Source organism: Carcharhinus amblyrhynchos, chromosome 20 (assembly GCF_965287045.1).
Source record: "Carcharhinus amblyrhynchos chromosome 20, sCarAmb.v2.hapA, whole genome shotgun sequence".
Taxonomy (NCBI): Eukaryota; Metazoa; Chordata; class Chondrichthyes; order Carcharhiniformes; family Carcharhinidae; genus Carcharhinus; species Carcharhinus amblyrhynchos.
Window position 1 is genome coordinate 9,199,954 of NC_137343.1, and position 27,954 is coordinate 9,227,907.

At 42.6% G+C, this 27,954-nt stretch overlaps 1 protein-coding gene across 2 annotated transcripts in view; it reads left to right on the top strand.

The window, feature by feature from the left end:
• pi4kab (phosphatidylinositol 4-kinase, catalytic, alpha b) overlaps positions 1-27,954 on the top strand; it is a 177,014-nt gene that overhangs the window by 107,607 nt on the left and 41,453 nt on the right. For both annotated transcript variants that reach the window (XM_080208072.1, XM_080208073.1), the window contains 10 exons: positions 99-255; positions 1,613-1,740; positions 3,611-3,769; positions 5,331-5,482; positions 6,148-6,255; positions 6,351-6,478; positions 15,108-15,266; positions 15,697-15,776; positions 19,375-19,568; positions 21,535-21,625. In XM_080208072.1, coding sequence (XP_080064198.1) covers positions 99-255; positions 1,613-1,740; positions 3,611-3,769; positions 5,331-5,482; positions 6,148-6,255; positions 6,351-6,478; positions 15,108-15,266; positions 15,697-15,776; positions 19,375-19,568; positions 21,535-21,625 — 1,356 coding nt within the window. The remainder of the gene's footprint in view (positions 1-98; positions 256-1,612; positions 1,741-3,610; positions 3,770-5,330; positions 5,483-6,147; positions 6,256-6,350; positions 6,479-15,107; positions 15,267-15,696; positions 15,777-19,374; positions 19,569-21,534; positions 21,626-27,954) is intronic.

The window sequence follows — 27,954 nt, forward strand, 5'->3', positions numbered from 1 at the left end:
ATAGAAGCTGAGCAATGATTCTTTTGCCTGTCATAAGGAATATACAGCTGCCACCTGCCCAATACTTTGGGATATTTCAGTATATTTTTTCTCTGTAGGTTGCAGGCATGATTCATTTCTCCGAAGCAACTGGCCGGCAGTCGGACCTGAGCAAAGTCATGATTAAGAAGCTTAATGATGCACTGGAATCAGTTGAGAGTGAGGCTTACACCCAATCCATGTTCAACCTTACAGCTCTGCTCATCAGCAGCAAAGGTGAGGGCTTCAGGTGCTACAACCTCAAATTGAAATTAATGTTAACTTAGGAAAATTATAGTCTGTGTTACATAAGATCAACTCCCGAAGAACTGTGTAATGTCTAATTAGTGCTTTTATATGTGATGTTGGATATTACTTACACACTGATAAGAAATGGGTGCTATATTTTACACTAACTGGGTGCTTTGTAATTGAATAGCGAAGAAATTAGAGTGAATTTATTGAATATTTCAAAGCACTCGACCAAAATGCTCATGTTTTTTACTTCTGTAGCTGACATCAACTCATTTATTCTTAAATCAAGCTATTCCTTGGAGTGTCTTGTGGCACCTGAAAGACAAAATCAACAGCATAAAACTTCACTAGTTAAATGTGCTCATCTTTCTGCCTCAACTGTTCTGTTACAGGGTACAGAAAGTATCTGCTATTGTTCGCAACCAATAACCTCTGAAACTTGGAAATACGGGATGAAATAAAAAAGGGTTAACTTGGGTAATTTGATATTTTTATATGTGTGCGAGAGGAATTGGCAGTGGTTATATTTTATCACAGTGAATAAGATTTTGATTTGATTTATTATTGTCACATGTATTAGTATTCAGTGAAGACTATTGTTTCTTGGATGCTATACAGACAAGGCATACTGTTCATAAAGAAGAAAGGCAGAAGGTGCTGAATGTAGTGTTACAGTTATAGCTAGGGTGCAGAGAAAGTGCAGATTAGTTCATTCAAAAGTCTGATGGCAGCAAAGAAGAAACTGTTCTTGAGTCAGTTGGTATGTGACCTTAGACTTTGGTATCTTTTTCCCGATGGAAGAAGGTGGAAGAGAGAGAATGTCCGGGGTGCATGGAGCCCTTGATTATGCTGGCAGCTTTGCTGAGGCAATGGGAATGTCGACAGGGTCAATGGATGGGAGACTGGTTTACGTGATTGACTGGGCTTCTTTCACGACCATTTGTAGTTTCTTGCAGTGTTGGGACAGAGAAAGAACCATACAGGAATGCTAACTTTTCCCCTGTGTAAATCAGCAGGATGTTTTGAGCTAACTACTTCCATTATTTAATAGTGTATCAGCACAACAGATGATGTTGCAATAATGATCTACTGAAGTCTCCGAGGTTCACTCTGAAGCAAATGTTGATACTTAATAGGGCTTGTTATTACTGTGTAGCTGTTTCATTAAGAAAGTAAGTCTGGATGAAGGTATCTGATCAATAATTGTGCCTGAATGTGCCTCATCGGCTATAAAACCCTATTATTTGTCACTAACATTTCTGATCATTTAACTCATGTTGGAATGAATAATTTGGTTGCAAGTTCATTTTAAAGGGTTTTTTTTTCTGTCATGCTACAGTTTGTGATCCACAACTCCTTCACCATTTATGCTGGGCCCCTTTACGCATGTTCACAGCATTGGGCATGGAAACTGCTGTAGCTTGTTGGGAATGGCTGCTGGCTGCAAAGAATGGCATAGAGGTTCCAGTAAGTATTAGGCCTTCAATTAATGTCTTTTCTCATAACAAGTTACAAAAATTAATCCTTCATTGGGTTAGTGCTACTCACCATCTTCTAGTAAGTAGTCTCACAACACTAAGTGCTACCAAACAAATCTGTTGGACTTTAAACTGGTGTTGTGAGATGACTTACTGTGCCTACCCCAGTCCAATGCCGGCAACTTCACATCATTACCATCTTCTCAACAGTGAACATGCATCTCTGTCTTCCTGTAAGAATTTTGTTTTAAAAAAAATTGCAAGAAGTAGTAGCTCCTTACTACTTTAATATCCATGTGTTTATTGGGCAAGATTTATCTTTGAGACTGTACAAATCGAGATGATTTAACAGTGTGCAGAAAATAATCTATTGATGTTACTGACGGTGTAGCTAATTCACAAGGTAGAGAGGAGGATTTAGTGAGTTGCCTTTAGTCATTGTAATATTTCTTTTTTAATCTTTCAAAATTCTCAGTTTAAATTAACTTTTAAAATCATTTTATCTTTGTCTGTCTTTATACATATAAGATATAACTATGTATAGAATGTTTTCAATGCCAGCAATAAGACTCAGAAAGCTATTTTATTTGCTACAAAATTTATACTGAAATGCCGTTTTTTAAAAAAAAATCATATTTTGCGACCAATTATTTTTATTTAAGGCCGACACGATGGCACAGTGGTTAGCACTGCTGCCTCGCAGTGCCAGGGACCTGTGTTCGATTCCTGGCTTGCGTCACTGTCTATGTGGAGTTTTCACGTTCTCCCCATGTCAGCGTGGGTTTCCCCCGGGTACTCCGGTTTCCTCCCACAGCCCAAAGATGTGCAGATTAAGTGGATTGTCCATGCTAAATTGCCCCTTAGTGTCAGGAGGTTTAGCTAGGGTAAATACGTGGGGTTATGGGGATAGGGGCCAGGTTGGATTGTGGTTGGTACTAATTCGATGGATTGAATGGCCTCCTTCTACACTGTAGAATTCATTTAGGTTCACTGAATCAAAGAATAGGTTGTAGGAAAAAGTTTGCGACAGGAAGACTTAGAATTGATATACTTTTGATAATTTATTTGAAAAACATGTTATGGGGAGAAAGCGGGAAAGTGGAACTGAGCCACTTCAGATCAGCCATGATCTTATTGAATGGCGGGGCAGGCTTGAAGGGCTAGATGGCCTACTCCTGCTTCTATTTCTGATGTTCTGGCCCTCTCATGACTTGGTAAATAAAATAAAGGTACAGTCAATAGCCATTGTAAACCAGAAGGTTTGACTGAACTTGAGGTTGTTGCAGTTGAACTTGGTAGCCTGGGCTAGGGAAGGGGAAAAGCTAATCATCCAGGGATGTGTGGGTTAGGTTGGCCATGCTAAATTGACCCTAGAGTCAGGGGACTAGCAGGGTAAGTATGTGGGGATATGGGAATAGGGCCTGGGTGGGATTGTGGTCGGTGCAGACTTAATGGGCTGAATGGCCTCCTTCTGCACTGTAGGGATTCTATGATCATGTAACTGCAGACTGTAGTGAGGCCAGAATCAGAATCACCTGTGATGTCGCAGCAGCGTGACTCAACAATTTTGGAGAAGAAGCGAAAAAAGGAATAAACTTTGTTTCCTTTAATTCTTAGGATCCATCTCTCTGACAGTGCTTTGTAAGCATCTGTTTCAGGGGTCAGATTTGGCAACAGGGGGGCATCCTCTTCACTGCAGCTGTTCCATAGATTGCAAATAACTGCCATAATTCACTTTGCAGCAAAGTGAAAAGTTTTCTCTGATCTTAAATGCAATAACGTTTTGATCCCGTTCTGCTCATGGCCAAGTTATTGGTGACAAGAGAAGCTTTTACTATTCCGCTTGTTACCTTTCGCAGTTTATGCGGGAAATGGTTGGAGCCTGGCAGATGACGGTACAACAGAAGTTTGGCCTTTTCTCCGAAGAGAAGAAAGAAGCTGATCCTCTGGCAGCTTCAGAGGAAAGCCAGCCTGAGCCCTGTCCACCAGAGGTTACACCCCACCACATCTGGATAGAGGCAAGTGCATGATATTCTCTGACTTTATGACTATGTGATGAGACTTGTCATTGATTTTGACTAATATGGTGACTCTGGTGCAACAGCCCTCTCTGATTCTTCAGTATTTAGTACTAATGTTCAAAGTTGTCAAAGTTTAGAACAAAGAACACAGAAAAGTGCAGCACAGGAACAGGCCCTTCGGCTCTCCAAGCCTGCGCCGATCATGATGCCTGCCTCAGCTAAAACCTATGCACTTACAGAGTCCGTATCCTTCCATTCCTGTCCTATTCATGTCTTTGTCTAGTTGTCCCTTAAATGCTGCTATCACACCAGCTCCCACTACCTCCCCAGGTAGCGCATTCCAGATGTTCACCACACTTTGGGTTAAAAAAAATTTGCTTCGCACATTTCCTCTAAACTTTTCTCTACACATCTTGAATCTATGTCCCCCTAGTACTTGACTTTACTATTCTAGGCAAGTGCATCTGACTATCCACTCTGTCCATGCTACTCATCATCTTGTAAATCTCTATCAGGTCGCCCCCTCAACCTCCATCGTTCCAATGAGAACTTAAAATACTTCGAGAATGATGTAAAGGCTTTTTTTTTCCATAAATTAATATCATTCTGTAATATCTAAAAATGACAAGCTGCATTTACACAACAACTTGTCACTCTGAAACATCTCAGTATGACTTGCTATGATGAATTATCTTTTGAGGTGCAACGTCTTATAAGCAAGAGACCAGTGGCTAACTTGAGCTTCTTAGTCAGTTATCCAATCTACTTGTTTGCCCTATAAGGAAAAATCAAGGCAATAATCAAACTAAAATTAAATACTGGGTCTGTTCAAAAGATAGTTCCTCTCAATTTGGATGACAAGACACTGCAAAACCTTAATCTATTTCCGCTTTGAAAACTTATCGAAGTTACAACCCAGACTTGTAGCCCAGTGTGGGTGACATGGTGGCACAGTGATTAGCACTGCTGCCTCACAGCACCTGGGACCTGGGTCCAATTCCCAGCTTGGGTCACTGTCTGTGTGGAGCCTGCATGTTCTCCCCATGTGTGCGTGGGTTTCCTCTGGGTGCTCTGGTTTCCTTCCACAGTGTAAAAGACATGCTAGTTCGGTGGATTGGCCATGCTAAAATCTTTCTCGGTGTACCTGAACAGGCGCTGGAGTGTGGCGACTAGGGGATTTTCACAGTAACTTCATTGCGGCGTTAATACAAGCCCACTTGTGACACTAATAAATAAATTCAACTAAACAAAACAGACTTGATGAACTGGCTGGCCTCCGCCGATGCTATAAATTTCCATAGTGCTATGGAAGCTGTAACTTCCAAGCATTTGCTGAACAGGTTGAATTTATATATATTTTTAATGTCAATCCCACTGCATCCTTTTGAGCAGCACATCCATATTTTTCCAAAGAAGTCCACTTTTGTACCTCACACCTGAGAGGGAAACCATTACAGTGAAATGTGTATCATGCCTTGTATCCAGTTAATTGATCTAGCCTTTACCTCATAATTACTGCACATATAGTTATTACATAGTTTTTTTTTCCTTCTTTCAGTTCCTGGTGCAAAGATTTGAGATTGCCAAGTACTGCAGCGCTGACCAGGTGGAGATCTTTGGTAGTCTTTTGCAACGCTCTCTCTCCCTTAATGTTGGAGGCCCAGCAGGAAGTTTGAACAGACACGTAGCTGCCATTGGACCAAGGTTCAAGTACGTGCAGTATGAAATTGCAGTAACGATAATTTATTAATCATAATGCCATCATGTGAGACACTTCAGATTTATTTTTGAGTAAGAATCATAGAATAGAATCCCTACAGTGCAGGAGGAGGCCATTCAGCTCATCAAGCCTGTGCCTACAACAATCTCATCCAGGTCCTATCCCCCTAACCTGCACATCTTTGGACTGTGCAAGGAAACCAGAGCACCCGCAGGAAACCAGAGCACCCAGAGGAAACCTACACAGATACAGGGAGAACGTGCAAACTCCAAGATTGGAAATGAACCCAGGTTCCTGGCACTGTGAGGCAGCAGTGCTAACCACCCTCCTGCCCGAGGAGGAAAGACTTTCTCATTGAAATTGATAGATCTGTTCCCAGGATTCTGCTCGTATTGTGCTGAGCCCTGCTGCTACGTAGCAGATGATTACAGCATTGTGTGACTGCATTATATTTTATTTCCCTCCCTGCCTTTGTGGAGGAGCTACCAGTCTCTGCTTGGTATTTTCTGTAGCAGCTTTTTAATCCGGGGTTCGTACCTGGGAAGAATAAGTGGATGAGAAGTTCTGTAAATTTGCTCTGACATTAATGCACTTTGTGCAGTGGGCATACTCTACGCTCTGGCTGAAATAACACCTTCTGTTTTTGTCCCTCTAGGCTATTGACACTGGGCCTCGCATTGCTGCACGCTGATGTCGTTTCCAATGCCACAATTCGCAATGTGTTGAGGGAGAAGGTCTATTCCACAGCTTTTGACTATTTCAGGTAAATATTATCATATCGTTACAGTGCATTATCATATTTATTTACTATGTAGTCATACCAAAGTATCTCAATTTACATTTCTTCAATTATTTCAGCGTTGCCCCTAAGTATCCAACGCAAGAGGAGAAGAGGCTACGGGAAGATATCAGCATTATGATCAAGTTTTGGACAGCCATGTTCTCTGATAAGAAATACCTCAATGCAAGCCAGCTTGTTCCACCTGGTAAAGTTGTTGCTTCTTCCTTGTTAAAATCTGTTCTAAATGAATGAAAAGAGATGGTGTGAGTTTATTTTACAATATGTTAAAATGGCAACTGGAAAGGACAAATCTGGCACAGTTGCTAAATTTGCAGACGAAGTTTGGAGTGGGGCCAAGGAATGAAGAGTTGAAAATGTGGCTAACCTGCAGGTTATATAGGAAATGTTATTAACACTGATGAAAGATTGATGAAAACTGGCACCCCTCTGCCTCCCTGGGGCTCCTCTGCCTTATTCCCTTCATCTCCGCTGTCCCTCCTAGTCTCTCTCACTCATCCCTCCCCCTCCCTTACCCTTTGCTCACCCCTTTCTCCTTCGGCCATCCTTCTCTCCCACTCTCCCTTGCCCCCACCTTCCCTCGCCCCTCTCTTCCACCCTCCCTCGCCCCTCTCTCCCCGCGTCTGCCGCCCCTCCCCCCCCCCTCCTCGGCCGCTCATCTCACCCCCGTCCCCCTTGCCTGCCCCTCTCTCCCCCCCCAGCCACCTCTACCCCTTCCTCCCCTCTCTATGTTCTCTCTTCCCCCCCCTTCCTCATTTCTCTTCCCTGACTCTCCTCTCTCACTCCCTCCCTCTTTCTCTCTTCCTCACCTCTCTCTCTTGTCTTTCCCCCACCCCTCCTGACTTGCGTTCACTCTCCCTATCTATGCCTAATTTTACTTTTAGTTATATTCTACCATTTATTATTTCTCTGCTTCATTTCGTTAAAGCAGCATCATGGGGAAATGGGCCTTGGTATAATTCCTTTGGTACAGATTCCTGCGTTACCCTCTCATGTTAAACTATCTGTAGGCTGCTTTCTTCTGGTGCATGGATCAAAGAGATGAGAAGAAGTGATGAGTAAATAGAACCTGAAAGCTCAGAGAAAATGAGAAGACAGAAATTTAGGAGATGTATGAGGAAAGCTAAGAAACAGAAGAGGAGGGAAGGAAGGAGTGGAAGTGAGAGAGATTAGACTGTGTAGTCTGCACTGTTGTGCCACAGTTGGCTTTACCCTCTTCTGTTCAAGCTAAACAAGCTCAGCATTTAACCAGCATATCAAACCTTTCATTAAGAAACTTATTAACTGGAGTGTTGAGATTTGATCCTAATTTTCTTTCTTCCTCCAATAACCTAGTAGGTTATAAGATATAGGAGCAGATCAAGGCCATTCGGCCCATCAACTCCATTCCACCATTCGATCCTGGCTGATATGCTCCTCATCCCCATTTTCCTGCCATTAGTTCATAACGTGGATATGCCGACGTTGGACTGGGGTAAACACAGTAAAAAGTCTGACAACACCAGGTTTTAGTCCAACTGATTTATTTGATAGTAAACTCACTAGCTTTTGAGTGAGTTTACTATCAAATAAATCGGTTGGACTAAAACCTGGTGTTGGCAGACTTTCTACATTTAGTTCATAACAACAGGCTTCAAAGAAAAAAGGCGCATTCCAGTGATATTCTTCTCTGCCCCCCATATCTTGTGTCTATTTTTCATCAAACAATAAATGCACATATTTCATACTTCTTCATCCATTTTGATGCTACTTTTATATACACATAAGAAAACGGTATCTCTGTAAAGCCAAAGGGAGATTTTGATGTGGGCTCCATACCCGGTGCTCTGTGTGATGATCATTATTCCTTGGCCAGCACAGACACATGTTTTCTCTATTGTTCTTGTGAACAGAAGGAGAAAGATTAGAAACTTTCCTCCATGACAATTTGAAGATGAAATTCTCCCCTTGGCAAGGTCTGGTTGGCAGAGGATGAATGGGGGATGTACCAGGAGAAGCTAAATAGCCATTTTAACCCAAAGCAGCTTAGTGCAGATCATTATGTGCACAGTGGCACAGTGGTTACTCCTCACAGCGCCAGGACCTGGGCTGAATTCTGGTCTTGGGGGTTGTTGTCTGTATGGAGTTTGCACGTTCTCCCCATGTTTGCCTGGGTTTCCTCCCACAGTCCAAAGATGTGCAGGTTAGGTGGATTGCCCATGTTAAATTGCCCCTTAGTGTGGCAAGATGTGTAGATTAGGGGGATTACTGGAGTAAATACATAGGTTTACAGGGTCTGGGTATGATTCTATCGGAGAGTTGGTATGGATCTGATGGGTCAAATGGCCTCCTTCTGCACTGTAGAGATTCTACGATTATGACAGTACCCATGGTGCCTACTGATTGCAATTCAACCAGTGTGGTGCAAGAGAACGAATGCCAGTCCCAGGGTCAGAATCAACAGCTTCCCATTCAAATGTGAATGTCAAACTCTCTCCGCACCCTTCCAACACAAACTCTGATTGTACGACCTTTCAATTCTGGTCATGATTGCCTTGCTGGGTTAAGTTCTCGGAGTTTGGTGAATATTTTATTTGAAGCATGTACGATGACCGTGTTCTCCAAATCCTGGTGTACATTGAAGTGGTTGAAGAAAATTCCAGTAAGCTCTCATTTGGTTCAGCACAAGCAAAATATTGCTCAAACTGCAGCAGGCCCTTCATGTTTTTGTTTCAGAGTGATTTTGCTTTCTCAGCCCAAGTCTGCTGTCAGTGTAGTCTCCATTTGGGTCAGCGAGCATTACTGTCCACCCACTTTCACATTAATTGTTTGTAAGGGGTGGCATGTTGGCACAATGGTTAGCACAGCTGCCTCACAGCGCCAGGGACCTGGGTTCGATTCCTGGCTTGGGTCACTATCTTTGCAGATTCTGCACATTCTCCCATGTCTGTGTGGGTTTCCTCCACGTGCTCCGGTTTCCTCCCACAGTCTGAATGATGGACTAGTTAGGTGCATTGGCCATGCTAAATACTCTTTCAGTGTACCATAACAGGCACTGGAGTGTGGTGTGTAGGGGATTTTCACAGTAACTTCGTTGCAGGTTAATGTAAGCCTGCTTGAGACTAATAAATAAACTTTAATTTTAATGTGGTGTTCATGGTAATAGATCGGCAACCTGAGGTTGCGTTCAAGTCCCACCAAAATAATTGCAAAATACTGAGAAAGCTGAAAATCCAATATAAAAGCAGAAAATGCTTGGTAAAAGCAGCAGGTCTGGCAGCATCTGTGGAGAGAATTAATGTTTTAAATCTGTTTGACTTTTCAGAGCTAACGATGTGGAGAAATATGGTGGATTTTATGCTATATAAGTGGGGGTGGAGGAGGTAGAGCAAAGTGGAACATCCGGGATAGGTGAGAGCCAGAAGAGATTGGACAGAGATGTTTTGGGCGCAAGATAAATTAAGTGTTAATGGTCATGTTAAGGACTAAAGAAAGTACTAATGGTGGCATAAAGTTAAGATAGCAAAATGCGTTGATAGCAAAACAGAGGTTCGCGCTTTGTGAAAGCAAAACTTAGGAACAAATGACATTGTGGGGGAGGGAGATGGCGAATTGTAAAAAAGATTTGGATTTTGAAAAGGGGTCAAGATGGAGGAGAGAGTTCACAGTCTGAAGTTGTTGAACCCATGTTGAGTCCAGAAGACTATAGAGTGCCCAGTCAGAGAGTGAGGTGCTGTTTCTTCTGTTGAGCCGGGCTTCACTAGGACATGACAGCAGGACAAGGATGGACATGTGAGCATGAGAGCAAGATAGTGAGTTGAAATGGAAAGCAACAGGAAGGTTGGGGTCATGCTTCCAGATTGAGCAAAGGTGCTCCACAAAGTAGTCACCCAGTCTGTGTATACTTTTCCCAATATAGAGGACACCGCATTTGGAGCAGCAAATAAAATGGACCAGATTGAAAGAGATGCAAGTGAAACATTGCTTAACCTGAAAGGAGTGTTTGGGATCTTGGACTTTGCGGAGGTTAAAGGAACGGATGTTGCACCTTCTGCAATTGCATGGGAAAGTACCGTGGGAAGTGGATGGGGAATTGGGGGTGATGGAGGGGTGGACTAAGGTGTCATGGAGGGAGTGGTCCCTGCAGAATGCTGACAGGGGGTGAGGAGATGATACTTTTGGTGATGGCATCATGCTGGAGCTGCAGAAATGGCAGAGAATGATCCTTTGAATGTGGAGGCTAGTGGAGTGAAAAGTGAAGACAAGGGGGACCCTATCATGATTCTGGGAGAGAGGGGAAGATTGGGGGTGGGGTAATCTCTCCATTCAGGAAAAAGACAGACATGCCAGAAGTGCCATTTTGGGAGGTGGCATCATTGGAACAGATGCAACAGAAGTGGAGAAACTGGGATAATGGGATGGCATGCTTACAGGAAGTCGGGCATGAGGAGCTGCAGTCAAGGTAGCTGTGGAGCTAACTCATTAAACTTGTAGTGACTATTGGTGGTCGGATTGGTGGAAATAGAGCCAGAGACATGAAGGAAGGGAAGGGAAGTGTTGGAGATGGACCATTTGAAGGTGACAGAGAAGTGTAAATTAGAAGCAAAATCAATAAATTTTTCTAAGTCCAGACAAGAGGCATAAAGCAGCACCAATACTGTTGATTTAATGGAAAAAGAGTTGCGGGAATGGGCTTGAGTAGGACTGGAACAAGTAGGGTTTTACATACCCCACAAAAAGTACCCATGTGGTTACTTATAGTCATACCCATTTGCGGAAGGTGAGATGAGTTAAAGGAGAAATTGTTGAGTGAGGAAGCAAGTTTGCTGAGCGGAGGAGAGTGGTTGGTGGACAGGGAATGTTTGGGCCTCCACTCGACCAAGTAACGGAGAGCCCACAGACTATCCTGGTCGGGGAGATGGAGGTGTAGAAAGATTGGATGTCCATAGTGAAGAGGAGGACGGAAAGGATTTCCCCTCCTGACACTACAGTGCAGGAAAGCACACATGTATGTGTGGCAGTCAGGGGAGGGCAGGGCACTATGTTTCCTATTTGCATTCATAAACAATTTGCTTATTGACACTTGTTGTTTGGACCCATGTATAAAGCACAACAACTTGGGCACAGTGGTGGTATATGTTCAGTATCTGAGAACTTTGGGGTATATAAAATTTTAAAAGGGATTGATAAAGTAAATGTGGACCAAATGTTTCCTCTTATGGGGCAATCTCGTACAAGAGATCACAGGTATAGGTTGAGAGGTGGTAGATTTAAAGCTGAGATGAGGAGGAGCTACTTCTCGCAGAGGGTGATGAATTTGTGGAACTTGCTGCCCCATAGCACGGTGGAATCTGAATCAGGAGGGAGATAGATGTATCTCTCATTTTTTGATAAAGGGAAAGAGGGATGTAGGGGACAGATGGGGAGATGGATTTGGGATCAGGGAGAGATCAGCAATGACACAAAAACAGAAAAATGCTGGGAAATCTCAGCCAGTCTGACACCATCTATGCAGAGAGAATAGATGTGGAGATGCCGGTGTTGGATTGGGATAACCACAATAAGAAGTCTCACAACACCAGGTTAAAGTCCATCGGGTTTATTTGGTAACACAAGCCACTAGCTTTTGGAGCACTGCTCCTTCATCAGATAAGTGGGAGTTCGGGGACAGTGGTGGGGCTGCCACAGATTGAAGGGATTGGAGGATTAGAGGGGACATTAGGAAGAAGCTTTTCATTCAGAGACTGCTGCCTGTCTGCAATTCGCTGTCTAAACTGGAGCTTCAGACACAACACCCTAGGCTCACTCCATCAGCACCCCCATCTGGAGCTGAAATGCTGTCAGCTGTAAAAAGGGGGCTGGCTTACTGGAAGTTAACATAGAACATAGAACATTACAGCGCGGAACAGGCCCTTCGGCCCACAATGTTGCGCCGACCAGTCTTATTTTTAAAAAAAAAACATTGACCCACTAATCTAAACCAATCCCTTTTCGTCCATAAACCTATCCACCAATCTCTTAAACGCCCCCAAACTAGGCGCATTTACAACTGCAGCAGGCAGGGCATTCCAGTCCCTCACCACCCTCTGGGTAAAGAACCTGCCCCTGACATCCGTCCTATAACTACCCCCCCTTAATTTAAAGCCATGCCCCCTCGTGCTAGATTTCTCCATCCGAGGAAACAGGCTATCACCATCCACCCTATCTAAACCTCTAATCATCTTATATGTTTCTATAAGATCCCCTCTTAGCCGCCTTCTTTCCAGTGAAAACAACCCCAAATCCCTCAGTCTCTCCTCATAGGACCTCCCCTGCATACCAGGCAACATCCTGGTAAACCTCCTCTGCACCCTCTCCAAAGCCTCCACATCCTTCCTGTAATGTGGGGACCAGAACTGCACACAGTACTCCAAGTGCGGCCGCACCAGAGTTGTGTACAGTTGCAACATGACGCTGCGACTCCTAAATTCAATCCCCCTACCAATAAACGCCAAGACACCGTACGCCTTCTTAACAACCTTATCTACTTGATTCCCAACTTTCAGGGATCTATGTACACATACACCTAGATCCCTCTGCTCCTCCACTCTATTCAAAGTCCTCCCGTTAGCCCTATACTCAACACATCTGTTATTCCTACCGAAATGGATTACCTCACACTTCTCCGCATTAAACTCCATCCGCCACCTCGCGGCCCAGCTCTGCAACCTGTCCAAGTCACCCTGCAAACTTCGACACCCTTCCTCACAATCTACCACATCTCCGACTTTGGTGTCATCAGCAAACTTACTAATCCACCCAACTATACCCTCATCCAGATCATTAATAAAGATTACGAACAGCAGTGGCCCCAAAACAGATCCCTGAGGCACACCACTCGTAACCGAACTCCATGATGAATAATTACCATCAACCACCACCCTCTGTCTCCTATCTGCTAACCAATTCCTGATCCAAGTACCTAACTTACCACCAATCCCATACATCTGCATTTTCTGCAGAAGCATACCATGGTGAACCTTATCAAACGCCTTACTAAAATCCATATATACCACATCTACTGCCTTACCCCTATCCACCTCTTTGGTCACCTTCTCAAAGAACTCAATAAGGTTAGTAAGGCACGACCTTCCCGCTACAAAACCATGCTGACTATCTCTAATCAATTCATTACTCTCCAAATAACTATAAATCCTATCCCTAATAATTCTTTCTAAAACCTTGCCCACTACAGAAGTAAGACTCACTGGTCTATAATTCCCAGGGAAGTCTCTGCTCCCCTTCTTAAACAATGGGACAACATTCGCTGTCCTCCAATCTTCCGGTACTATACCAGAGACCAACGACAACCTGAAGATCAGAGCCAGTGGCTCTGCAATCACCTCTCTTGCCTCCCATAGAATCCTAGGGTAAATCCCGTCTGGACCAGGGGACTTATCTATTTTCAACCCATCTAGAATATCCAACACATCCTCTGTATCAACTACAATACTTTCTATTTTACACCCCTTCACCCCAGTGACCTCCTCAGCTACATTCATATCGTCCTGCGTGAACACCGAAGAGAAATAATGGTTCAATGCCTCTCCAATCTCTTCCGGTTCCACACACAACTTCCCCCTACTGTCTGTAACTGGCCCTAATCTTGCCCTGACCAACCTTCTATTCTTGACATACCTATAGAACGCCTTAGGATTCTCCTTAATCCTATCAGCCAAAGTCATCTCATGCCCTCTTCTAGCCCTTCTTAACTCCCTCTTCAACTCCCTCCTAGCCAATCTAAAGCTTTCTACTGCACTACCCGAGCCCTCAAGCCTCATCCGAACATAAGCCTCCTTCTTCTTCCTAACCAACAAATCAACTTTTTTTGTGCACCACGGTTCCCTAGCCCTACCAATTCCTCCTTGCCTGACAGGGACATACCTATCACAGACCCACAGTAGCTGCTCCTTGAACAAACTCCACATTTCAGACGTTCCTAGTCCCTGTAATCTCCTAGTCCAACCAATGCTTCCTAATTCTCTCCTAATGGCCTCATAATTACCCTTCCCCCAGCTAAAACTACTGACCCGAGGTTAGAATGGGATTAGAATGGGTGGCTAGTTTTTATTTCCCAAGCTGCTGCCGATGTGATGGGCTGAATGGCCTCTTTCTGCACCGGGGGCCCGGCTTCCATCTGCGCCCAATCACTCACCGCTGGCGGCCATCTTCCAATGAGCCAATCTGTGACAGCCTCCCCACTGCCCACGAGCTCCCACTTACCTGGTGAAGGGGGCAATGCTCCAAAAGCTAGTGGCTTATGCTCCCAAATAAGCCTGTTGGACTTTAACCTTGTCTTGTCAGACTTCTTACTGAGAGAGAATAGAGGCAGTGTTTCGAGTCTAGATCCAAAAGAGAAAATGCTGGAAAATCTCAGCAGATCTGGCAGCGTCTGTAAGGTGAGAAAAGAGCTGAACATTACAAGTCCAGATAACCCTTTGTCAGAGATTAGCCATGTTCTGATTGAATGGCAGAGCAGGCTCGAAGGGCTGAATTCATCTATTTCTGGTCCTAATTCCTATGTTCCTTTCCCAATAAATCAGTCCCATTAAACTGAAAGGGAGCAGGAGTCAATATTTCCTCTTGCTGCGTATCAGGTTTTACAGAAAACAATTGTGCAGCGAAGACCTGAAGAAAGTTCTATTTAACAGCTAAAGCTCAGCTGCCGTATAATAAAGCTTTCCTTTTGTTTGTACTCCCTTGTGTGCAGTTCTGTTTGAAAAGCGTTATTGTGGTTTTATTGTGGTACAAAGCAAACTGTTGGGCATAAAGCTTATAAATGGAAAACTATTCTTCAGACAACCAGGATCCCTCTGTGAATAACCTGTCTGTTATAACTGTGGCCGATTCGCGGAACAATCTTGATGTTGCTGTTGGGACACGGCAGCAACCCGCACAAGGCTGGATCAATACCTACCCACTATCCAGTGGAATGTCAACTATCTCCAAAAAATCAGGTGATGTTTGCAATGGAAACCTTTTAAACTACATTGGCAGTGCATGTCACCTAATTATCTTTCAGAGCATGAAAAGGCTTCCTGTGCTGTAGCTGTGGTGTTATTTTTTTGTTTCTTAGTGCCTGCTATTTGATTATTCTTTCGCTGTTCCTTTTGCATTTTGATCATATAATTTATGCAAAGGACTTCTGCATCTTGACGATTTTTAAAAATTAAGCGAACTATTAATTTAGTATCAAATTTAGCTCACGCCAAGGTATCCAGTGGTATCTTAAAAGAAGCAACATGCATGTGGGAAATCTTGGTGTGCACCAGATAGGCATTAACATACTTTTGCTGATCTGAAATGCTGTTGGTGTCCAGAGTTGTACAACATATTGTTGAGTTATTTCACATTACCTAATTGAAATGTTTCATTACTTCCAATCAGGCATGTCAAAGAAGACTAACCGCGGTACTCAGTTGCACAAGTATTACATGAAACGGCGCACACTTCTGTTATCTTTAATGGTGAGTTGGTTACCAAAGTAGTTGAGAGAAAACTGTGCTTCATGCATTCTGCTTCATTGCAGGGAGATGATGGCCTAGTGATGTTATCGCTAAACTATTAATTCAGACACTCAGCTAACGTTCTGGGGACCCAGGTTTGAATCCCGCAGATGGTGGTATTTGAATTCAATAAAAAATATCTGGAACTAAGAATCTACTGATGACCATGAAACCGCTGTCAACTGTCGGAAAAACCCATTTGGTTCACTGATGTCCTTTAGGAAAGGAAATCTGCTGTGCTTACCTGGTCTGGCTACATGTGACTCCAGAGCCACAGCCATGTGGTTGACTCTCAACTGCCCTCTGAACAAGGGCAACTAGGGATGGACAATAAATGCTGGACAACCAGCGATGCCCATGACCCACCAATGAATAAAAAAAAATCCATTTTAATGGCTAATTGCCGTTTTACAAATAATAATAATGCAGAGTAATAACATTTCACTGACAGAACATCTAAAAACATTGCCTGTTCACATTGGCAAGTATGGATAAGGACGACCATATGACCTGCTTTTCAAAAATAACTTCCTTCACAATCTTCTGTTGGTTCTTAAAGCATTTCTGGATGATTACCTCCCCTACTATATTCAGGAATCTTCTCCATCTACTCCACTTCTTGATCACGCTTTAGTTCTCTGATATTGGCCCTAAATTTGTTTTTTTTTAACGAGTATCAACCTTTTGGCTTTTGTCCCACTGCTGTAATTCAATTTAACTATTTTTCCAAATTTAACTTTTCTGTCTCGTGAACAATCTAGTTAGTATACTTTTTTAAGCTCATTTATTAGTGTCACAAGAAGGTTTACATTAACACTGCAATGAAAATCCCCAAGTTGACACATTCCGATGCCTGTTCGGGTACGCTGAGAGAGAATTTAGCATGGCCAATGCACCTAACCAGCGCATCTTTCGGACTGCGGGAGGAAATTGGAGGAAACTCACGCAGACACGGGGAGAATTTGCAAACTCCACACAGACAGTGACCCAAGCCGGGAATCAAACCTGAGTCCCTGGAGCTGTGAGGCAGCAGCACTAACGACTGTGCGACCACGCTGTCCTATGGCATCATAGAATCCCTACAGTACTGAAGGAGGCCATTTGGCCCATCGAGTCTGTACAGCCCACAATCCCACCCAGGCTCTATTCCCGTAATCTCACACATTTACCCTAATAATCTCCCGACACTAAGGGTCAATTTAACACGGCCAATCCACCTAACCCACACATCTTTGGACTGCGGGAGGAAACAGGAGCACCCGTAGGAAACAAACGCAGACTCGGGGGGGAAAAAGTGCAAACTCCACACACACTCACCTGTGGCTGGAATTGAACCCGGGTCTCTGGTGCTGTGAGGCAGCAGTGCTAATCACTGTGCTACCATATAATATTCTATAATATCACCTCCCTGACACCTGACATTCATTTTTCAGGTTTTACGTTGCCATTCTTACCGAGTAATAACTTAAACCAAGGATAGGACTGGTGAAGCAGTGATATTAGACAGCACTCTTACACACTTTCATAAATAACTGAAATGACACATACTATGTTTATGAGCTTGATATAATTATTGGTGTGCTCCACACTAGTCCACCAGTTCATTTATATGACAGGACAGCATTACCTCAAACCGTACCATAGAGTGCTTCATCATTAATATTCTATTTCCAATAAAACTTCAACTATCAGTTCTCTCTTCACAGAACTCAAAGATTAGTCAATAGGTTTGTGTGGGGAAGGTAACATATGGATAAGAATGTGCTGCAAAGTAGTCATCCCTGTGCTGACATGAAAGCAATCATTTACATTTGTATAGTGCCTTTAATGTAGGAATGGCCCAAGGCGTTTCAGAAGAGCATTGACTTGAACCTCACTTGTAAGACTCATCAAAAACCTTCTGCATTTTAATAAGATATAACATATAATTATTCTTGTATATAAAACCGTTGAATGTATAATACACACCATATATTGTTCCACAAAGTAGTTTGCTTTGCTCTGCCAACATAGTTGCCCTTCCATGTTGTGAATTGTTGAGGAATCAGTACATGTAGCTGGTGTAACACAGCTCTGCCCACAGCCTCGGATCACTGGAAAGAACCAGTATGTCATGAGCAGTTCATTGAACATGTGTGGTGAGCCATTTGTCCAGGCTACACAGTTATATAGTGTGACATCAATGTGATTTCAATGTCAATGTGATATCAAACCTATCTGACTTTCTACACTGAGTTATAGAGGAGGATAATTGTCTAATTAGTCTAATATACATATAAAATTTGACAGTACTCATCCATATACATGCATGCAAACCTATTTCATGTAATGCAGTCTCCTCTCAATTCCTAACTGCTTCATTCCAGTTGTTGGATGTTTCAATTTATTTTAGGATTAATAATTATAGAATCCCTATAGTGCCAAAGGAGGCCATTCAGCCCATCGAGTCTGCAGCGACAATAAGCTCACCCAGGTCTATACCCATAACCGCATGTATTTATCCCCTGCTAATCCCCCTGAACCTAGGGGGCAATTTTTAACATGGTCAATCAACCTAATCCGCATTTCTTTGGACTGTGGGTGGAAACCAGAGCACTTGGGGGAAACCCACGCAGACATGGAGCAAATGTGCAAACTCCACAGTCACCTAAGGCTGAAATTGAACCTGGTCCCCGGCATTGTGAGGCAGCAGTGCTAATCACTGTGCCACCATGCCAACCATAGCTAAATTATCGGGGTGATACATTTTTTGTAGCAAATAAGAAAAAATGAACAAAAACCTTCTAGTGGTAGAGTGGTTGATAATGGGAGGACCCAGATTTGAGGTGATTGACAAAAAGCAAACATGGGAAACGATTTTTCATGCAGCAAGTTGCTGTAACGGGGTGCTAAAAGCAAATTCAATAGTAGCATTCCAAAGAGAATTGAATAAATTGTCGAAAGGTTAAAAAGGTCCAAAGATATGAGTAAAGAATTGAGGTTTGGGATTAATTGAATAGGTCTAACAAAGAATTGGTACAAGTGGCTGAATGTGCTGTTATGTCTATTATTCAGTGCTAAAGTAGCATTCTGAGTAAACTTTTAAAAAAAGCATCTGAGCATAATGTATCATATTATTGAAAGAAAGACATGCCTTTATGGAGCATCTTTCGTGACCTCAGGACATTTCAAAACACTTTACAGCCAATGACATTCTTTTGAAGTACAGTCACTGCTATAATGTAGCAGCCATATTGAACCCAGCAAGGTCCCATAACCATGTGATAGCAACCAGATAATCTGGTTTTGTGATGTCAATTCAGGGACAATAACTGGCCTAGAAACTGGAAATAACTCTTCTTTAAGATAGTGGTAAGGGATAGCTTCAGTCCACCTGAGAAAGCAGATGGGACTTTGGTTTAATTGTTTCATCTGATAATACAACATTCCCTTGGTACTGGGCTTGAGTGTCAGCTTAGACTCTGCAGTAAGACTTGAACCCCCAGTATTCTGACTCTGAATCGAGTGTTCTAGCCACTGAACCATGGTTAGCATACATACTTTTGTTTCCAATATTTAGGCAAGCGAAATTGAACGTCTCACCACGTGGTATAACCCTCTCTCATCCCCTGAGTTGGCAATGGACCAAGCAGGAGAGCTCAGTGTGGCAAATTGGCGGTCAAAGTACATCAGCCTGAACGAAAAGCAGTGGAAGGATAATGTAAATCTGGCCTGGAGCATCTCACCTTACTTGGCAATAGAGCTACCTACCAGGTAATGGAGTCACATTGGTTAAAACTTTTTACATTGTGGGTGTTAATTGGAAGCAGTATTTTGTTTGCATGGATCTAAATCTACTTGGTGCAAACAACAGAGAAATTAAATTAAATAATTTCCCTCAGTGAATGGACAATTTGATCCGCTGGAAGACAAACCTTGCAGGGCAGAAACGTCCATTTCTAGCACAGTATTCACTGATCTCTTTTGAGTAGGTATGTTAGAATTGTCCTCAGTGTTGCCTGGTTAACGAGTGGAGAATTTGGCCATCGCTCCCATTTTTTAACATTGTTAAGCAATCTCTTGCTGTAAAGGTATTGTATGAGGTCAAAACTGGAATGAGCTGTGACATTTCCACCCCTACCCCCTTACAATCAAATGGCTGCTCGCTGTTGATGCCAAGACTTGTGTGTGAGGTGTAGCAACTTGAGTGAGAAACTGATGGGAAACTTCCGGGATCATATCTCAGCGCGGAGTGGGTGCCTTTAGCAAGAGCAATTGGAAGGAGAAGAGATTAAATACGCTACTACAAGACTGACAGTGGCTGGATCGCGACCATCTCGCGCCACTGAACCAAATGGATGAGGGTCCAACAAAGTAAATCTCCATTGACTTCGGGCGAGAATTTCCACACTCATGTGAGCAAGGAAGTAAAATCCCGCATGAGTCTAAAACCAATGTGATAAATTCAATGGATTTTTCGGACCAATTCTAGAAATAGTCCTTTCTACTTTGTTATTTCTTGTTACAATATTCTTCTTTTCATGCTTGGTTTTGAACACAACATGTTATAGATTATGTAGGGAATAACTCTTTGGGGAATCATATGTGCTGGATGGAAATCTGCTTAGTAGAAATTTATTTGTCCTCAGGGTGTGGGGGGTATAGTCAAGGTCATCATTGGTTGCTCACTCCAAATTACTCTCGGGAACTAGTGCTGTATCTTCTCGGAATGCTGCATTCCTTCTGGTGCTTATGCTGCCAAAAGATGCTAGTCAGGGGGTTGCAGAACATTGATCCAATGATGAAAGAAATAATAACAACACATGTTGAAGTCAGGATGGCGAATGACCTGGAGGTCGTGCCTAACAAATTTGATTGAATTTTGTGAGGAGGTGGCTAGGTGTGTTGACAAGGGTAGTGCAGTTGATGTAGTTTATATGGATTTCAGCAAAGCCTTTGACGTGGTACCACATGGGAGATTTGTAAAGAAGGCGAAGTCACACGAGATGCAGGGTAATTTGATCAAGTGATTTTGAAACTGGCAGCACTATCCGTACAGTTTCTTCTAATGTTTGCAGCTCTACATCAGAATAATGTTTTGGGCAGCATTACAGTTCCCCTACACCTTATGTAAAAACCATCAATTCATTTGGGGTGGGAAACAAAGGAAAATAATATATTTCATCATTATTTTTAGAATTGTAACATTTCCAGACAGGGGACATCGAGCCAAAGGCCAAATATTTACTGGAAAGTAAGAGGTCTTGTGCAGAGTTTGATGGGGTGGCAAGAAGCAAACAAATCCTAAGCGTGTTTTGCAAAGCAGTGACTCACTGACAGAGCATCCTATCCAGGCCCTATCCTCATAACCCTGTATATTTACCACACTAATCCTTTTAACCTGCATATCTTGGAGTACTAAGGGGCGATTTAGCATGGCCAATGCACCTAACCTGCACATCTTTGGACTGTGGGAGGAAACAGGAGGAAACCCACGCAGACACAGGGAGAAGGTGCAAACTTCACACAGACACGACAGTCATCCGAGGCCAGAATTGAACCCGGGTCCCTGGCGGTGTGAGGCAGCAGTGCTAACCACTGTGCCATCCTGGGATGCCTGTGATCGGTGTCACTAGAGACGTTTGAAGGATGAGGACTATCGCATTGATAACTGAATTAAACGGTGTCTTAGATTTCTTCGTAACTTATGCCCACTTATTCAACATTTTGCATCTGTCAGATTTAAGAACACTGAAGCCATTGGAGCAGAAGTAACTCGTTTGGTGAGGCTGGATCCCGGTGCCGTTAGTGATGTCCCTGAAGCCATCCGGGTAAGTTTATGGACAGTAAATAAGTGTCCTCTAGATAACTACTTTTTTGCCTTTTGTATGCAAACTTTAAAAATGTGAGCAATAGAAAATGAGGCAATGTTTCATTTGAAAATTAGTAAATTCTTAGTGATTGTTTCATGATTAAAAGATGCAGCAAAATTTGCACATGTTTATTGCCAGGCATATTTCAGTATCAAACGTGGTGTCATTTTACTTGCCTTTTGACATTTTTCTGTAAAGTCAAAGCGTTTCTTTCCATTCTTTTGTACTCTTGGTTGTAACTATTGGGTGGGATTTTCCAGCCTTTCACGCCGGTGGGATTTTCTGGTCCAGTCGCGCCAAATTCCCTATCCTCAGCATGGCGAGGCATGAACAGCCAGAAAATCCTGACATTACCTCTTGATCGTAACCACGATCTCTTGATCAGAATCCACTATCTCGAAACCTGGTTACAACACTTGAGATACAATGCCAAGTCAAACAGGATATTTTGTGAAGTAGAGTTGCTTGCCCAGCATGTTTCAACACTTCTTATAACTCTGATCAAGCTTTACATTCAGCCTTGCGAGAATGCTCAGAAGGATTTAGCAGCTGGCTGAATGTGGTCATCTAGTCATGTTTTATCCGAGAAGCTAACCCATATAAAGAAACCGTGGATTTCAGTGATGGACCATAGGCACATTACCCTGAGGGAGCTGCATAGCGAGACTGAACACGCTTTTTGATAGTGGGGGCAAGAGCACAATCTTTGAGGATTAAGTTGGAGATCATTCCTTTCAGAAGATGAATCAGAATATATTGTATTATGTTAGTTAACCTCAAAGCTGTAAGGATTCAGGTTCAACCTTGGGAATGGGTAAGAAACTGGCAGCAAAGGTGGAAAAGTACAGGTGGTCAAATTTGAAATAAACATCAGAAAATGCCAGGCAGCGTCTGCAGAGAGGGAAACAGAGTAAACACCTCGCTCAGGTCATGTGAAGTGCCCTGAACGTTAACTGTTACTGCTTGCTGCCTGACCTGCTGAGTATTTCCAGTGTTTTCTGTGTTTTTATTTCAGGTTTCCACCATTTGTAGTATTTTGTTTTGTTATTGCAAGAGATAGAATTTCCTGGGGTTCCTGAATCCCACCTCGATTCAGGTTAGAGACTGACAGAAAACCTGGTGGCTAAGTTGTTTCTCGAGGGCTTTCCGTTGATATCCCAAGAATGTTACAGAGGGAGATTGGGAGGAATCCCTTGAACCTTGCATAAGAACTCGGAGTAGGAGTAGACAATTCAGCCACTTGAGTCTGCTGTGCTATTAAATACATTTATGGCTAGAGAATGGTCAACCTATGGAATTCACTATCACAAAAATTGTCTGTTTTCAAGAAGTAGTTAGATATAGCACTGGGGGTGTAGGGGATCAAAAGATATGGGGGAATCAGGCTATTGAGTTGGATGATCAGCCATGATCATAATGAATGGCAGGCAGATCAGGCTTGAAGGGCCGAATGGCCTCCTCCTGTTCCTATTTTCTATGTTTCTGTGGCTGATTGTATCTTGTCTTCATGTCCACCTTCCTGCCCACTCCCCATAACCCTTCATCCCTATACTAATTAAAAACATGTCTATCTTCTCAGATTTCTGCCCACTCCCCATAACCCTTCATCTCTATACTAATTAAAAACATGTCTATCTCCTCAGATTTGTTTAATGTTCTGGCATCCACTGCACTCTGGGGTAGTGAATTCTACACATTTGCAGCCATTTATTGAACTAATTCCTCTTCATTTCTGTTTTAAGTCTACCAGCCCTTAGTCTAAAACTTTGGCTTCTCATTCCAGAATGCCCAACAAGGGAAAACGCCTGCTCTACATCTACCTTGTCAATCCCTTTTAGCATCTTATATACCTCAATTAGAACTTCTCTCATTCTTGCTGGCAAAGTATTTATTTGAGGAGTTCTGATAGGGTTGGGGGGAATTCTGAGCAGGATACCAATGCTGTGTTGGGCGTACTAATGCCTCTAATTTACATCAGTGACCTAGAATCAGAAAGTCAATGCAAGTTAGTTAAATTAACAATGGCACAGTGGTTAGCATTGCTGCCTCACAACGCCAGGGTCCTGGGTTCGATTCCCGGCTTGGGTCACTGTGTGGATTTCTCCCTGTGTCTGCGTTTCCTCCTGGTGCTCCAGTTTCCTCCCACAGTCCAAGAGACGTGCTGGTTAGCTGCATTGGTCATGCTAAATTCTCCCTCAGTGTGTCGGGATGTGGCGACTGGGGGATTTTCACAGTAACTTCATTGCAGTGAGTTGCAAGGGGGGCAGTTCTGGAATTGCAGATGTACAGTGTGGCCAGACCAATTACAGTTGAGATTTACTTCACTCCTTGCATTTACTTGCATTTTTATTATGATTTTCATCTTCTAAGATTGTCTCAATGTACCTGAACAGCCAACTGTTGAACTGCAGTCACTGTTGTAACTGAGAGAACAACAGTCATTACTCAAAAAAGTCTCAAACCCTTGCAGAATTCTTCTGCCTTGCCCGCCACGGAATAGGGGCGGTCAAGGGGCGGCAATGCCAATGTGCTTTGTTTTTGGGCAGGAATTTCTGGTCTTGCTTGAGCGAGGTCATAAAATCCTGCCCCTTGATTTTTTTAAATAATGTTGGTCAAGGGATAAATGTTGACCAGAACATCAGGAGGACTCTGCGTCTCTTCAAATAGTGCCAACTGATATTTAACATTACCTCAGGGGAAACACCCTGAGCTCTTAGTTTAATATCTTGAATAAAAGGTGGCATTTCCCATTGTGCTTCATTCCCTCACTAATGCACCGAGGTGGAGCTTGAACCCTCAGATTTGACCGTGTTCTGGCTGGACCACACCTTGAGGACTGTGTTCAGTCCTGCTTGTTAAGAAGCAAAAGAAACATTAATATGCTGAAAACAGTATGGAGAAAAGGCAGATTTGATTTGATTCATTATTGTCACATGTATTAACATACAGTGAAAAGTATTGTTTCTTTCATGCTATACAGACAAAACATAGCATTCATAGAGAAGGAAAGGAGAGAGTGCAGAATGTAGTGTCGCAGTCATAGCTAGGGTGTAGAGAAAAATCAACTTAATGCAAGGTAAGTCCATTCAAAAGTCAGATAGCAGCAGGGAAGGAGCTGTTCTTGAGTCAGTTGTTATGTGACCTCAGACTTTTGCATCTTTTTCCCGAAGAAAGAAGATGCAAGAGAGAATGTTGGGGGTGCGTGGGGTTGTTGGTTATGCTGTCAGCAGGAAGTGTAGACAGAGGCTGGTGATGGATTGAGCTATTGTGAAAATTTGGCATAATTTAGAAATTCAGCCCAGGAAGAAAGGATCTTAAAGATGATCTTGTCAAGGTAGAAAAAGAAAATCCAGAATATTGTTTTCAACTAAATAATGGAAACCGGTGTACTCATTAGTAAAATGATTGCGAGTATTTCTTCATTCAGCTCTAAAGTTGATAACTCTTTGTAGGTTCCATTCATTCCCCAGAATGGATGGAGACACCATTGATACAGGGGGAGGCCACATGTTATTAGGCAGTGGCACCACTGATCCCACCACGGCCAATGGGGTTTCCCATTGACTGCACCCGATGCTGCTGGGAAACCCACGATGGGTGTGTGCCCATCAGCAGGACCAGAAGTGCCACCAGCACGAGCAACCAGCAAATTCTGACCAGTCTTTCAGGCCAAATAAATTAAGATGAGCAGCAAGACTGTTCTCCACAAAGAGTGACAAATGTTTAAAGCTAAAGTATCCTTTCTGGAAATGAAAATATTAGAATGCCCCCCTCAATATCTAATGGAATACAGCAAGCAAAATATGATCGTGCATGGCTATTTGGTGCAGGTGTGATGAAAAGGATAAAACGGGAGAATTAACGCACTGAGCAGCACATTCAATTATACACTTTCATTTCAGTCCAAAGATGTGCGGGTTAGGTTGATTGGCCATGCTAAATTGACCTTTCACAGGGAATTTCACAGTAACTTCATTGCAGTGTTAATGTAAGTCTTACTTGTGACTGACGGATAAAACTTTAACTTTAAACTTTATTGCCAGGGGATCAGCAGGGTAAATGTGTGGGGTTATGGGGATAGGGCCTTGGTGAGATTTGTTGTCACTGCAGGCTCGATGGACTGCACTGTAGGGGTTCAGTGAAATTCTGGACATCAGAGGGTAAGGTAATTAATAAAATCTGCAATCCCAATTTGACATTTGGAAAGTTAAAAGGAAACTTGTTCCTTTTTTTGCTGACTGGCTTGAAATTCAATGAAAAGAACTCTAACATTTTGATAAGTGCTACTTAAAAATACACATTTTATTTACAATGGGAAAAATGACAGTAAATTAGGGATAATATGTCTGGCAAGTATGGGCTGTTGTAAAATGCCTTGAGCTAAACAACTGTTGGCAAAGTTGTTCACATATTTTCCCTTGCGTATAATTTTTGCTTTGCAATGCATTCATGATTTTTACATATCTAACAAATAGTCCAGAAAGAAAACATTGAACAATCTGTTAGGACTTGAATTCGGTTCATTTTTGACATTTTATTTGGTTCTGGGAATTTTTTAAGATATTGGCATGATGATGAAGGCAACAGTGATTTTTTTTTGCTAAAGGACTTTTTTACTCCCTCAGTCGCTAGTAATCCTTTGATACATAACCCAGGTTGTCATTGTTCATGTATGAATGCAAATGTGTTTTGGTGGGCTTACAACAGACCTTGTACCACCTGGTATACATGCACACATTTTCTGAAGAAAGACGCTTTCTAGGCTGGCTGAGCTATTTTTGAACCCCTCTCCTCAGCCAAGGACAGAAAGCCCAACTGGAGCATTTTCGATTATACCTAGTAATATATTTTCTCATCTACCTGATATGTTGAAGAATTCAGCAATCTGTCTGCATGGTGTCACAGTGGATAGCACTGCTACCTCACGCTGCCAGGGACCCCAGTTCAATTCCAGTCTTGGGTGACTGTCTAAGTGGAGTTTGCACGTTTTCCCCATGTCTGTGTGGGTTTCCTCCTGATGCTCTGGCTTCTTCCCACAGTCAAAAGATGTGCTGAATAGGTAGGCTGGCCATGCTAAATTGACCCTTAGTATCCAAAAGTTAGTTTGATTAGTCATGGTAGAATGTGCAGAGTTTATGGGGATAGAGTAAAGGGAAAGGGCCTGGGTGGGTTGGTCTTTCAGAAAGTCGGTGCAAACTCGATGGGCTGAATGGCCTCTCTCTGGAGTGTAGGGACTCCGTTCTATTCTGTTCTATCCAGGTGAACAATACCTTGATAAGTTCATTTCCTACATCTAGTCCAATCTTTATATGTGTTTGATCACCAGTTAGCCACTTCCAACAAATAACTGCCTTTTTGACAAATCTTTGTATCAGTTCAGAACTTGTCAATCAAACAAGCTTACTTAATGCCATAAATCACCTCATTGATGGGGTCTATTGCTGCTTCTCAGCTGCTGCTCGGATTATAGTGATTTACAGCCAGCATTTCAGGCTTTGTACCATTCCTTTTAAGAGTTTTGAGAGGAAGTTAATTGCACCCACCCTTATTTTCTGAGGACCTCTGAACTCTAACCTTCATTCTTTCCATTTCCTTTCCTTCCTACAACCTTCACACTTCTGCAATTCAATTTGGTACCATCTAATTGCTACTTCCTTTTTTGCTTCTTTTATTATTTTCAGTCCTGCTAATGTTCTGCTTTATGTACTTCACTTTGCATCTTGGTTTATTGTCCATAATAGGCTTATCAGGGAAATGTTTGACCTTTTTCATGATGTGTCTCTTTATTCAGAGTGGGTGCAGGGGCACAGACCTAGGTATATATACACAAATCTTAGGAGATATCAGGACAGGTTGAGGAGAGTGTTAAAGGAATTGAATACAAAAGCATAGAAATTATACCCATGGTGTTATTGAAAATAAATGGTTAGACCTCAGCTGGAGTGTTGTGTTAGATTTTGAGGACCATAGTTTGTGAAAGATGTCAAGACCTTAAAGAAGGTGCAAAAGAAATTTATGAGAATGGTTCCAGCGAAGATGAGCTTCAATTAAAATGAAGAGAATGGAGAAGCTAGGCTTGTTCATCTTAGAGCGGAGAAGGTTAAGAAGAGATTTGATAAGAGGTGATTTGATTTGATTTATTATTGTCACATGCATTAGTCAGGCAAATGTTTAATCTTTTTCATAATATGTCTCACCTGATGAAGGGGCCGCGCTCCGAAAGCTCGTGCTCCCAAATAAATCTGTTGGACTTTAACTTGGTATTGAGACTTCTTAATATATTAGTA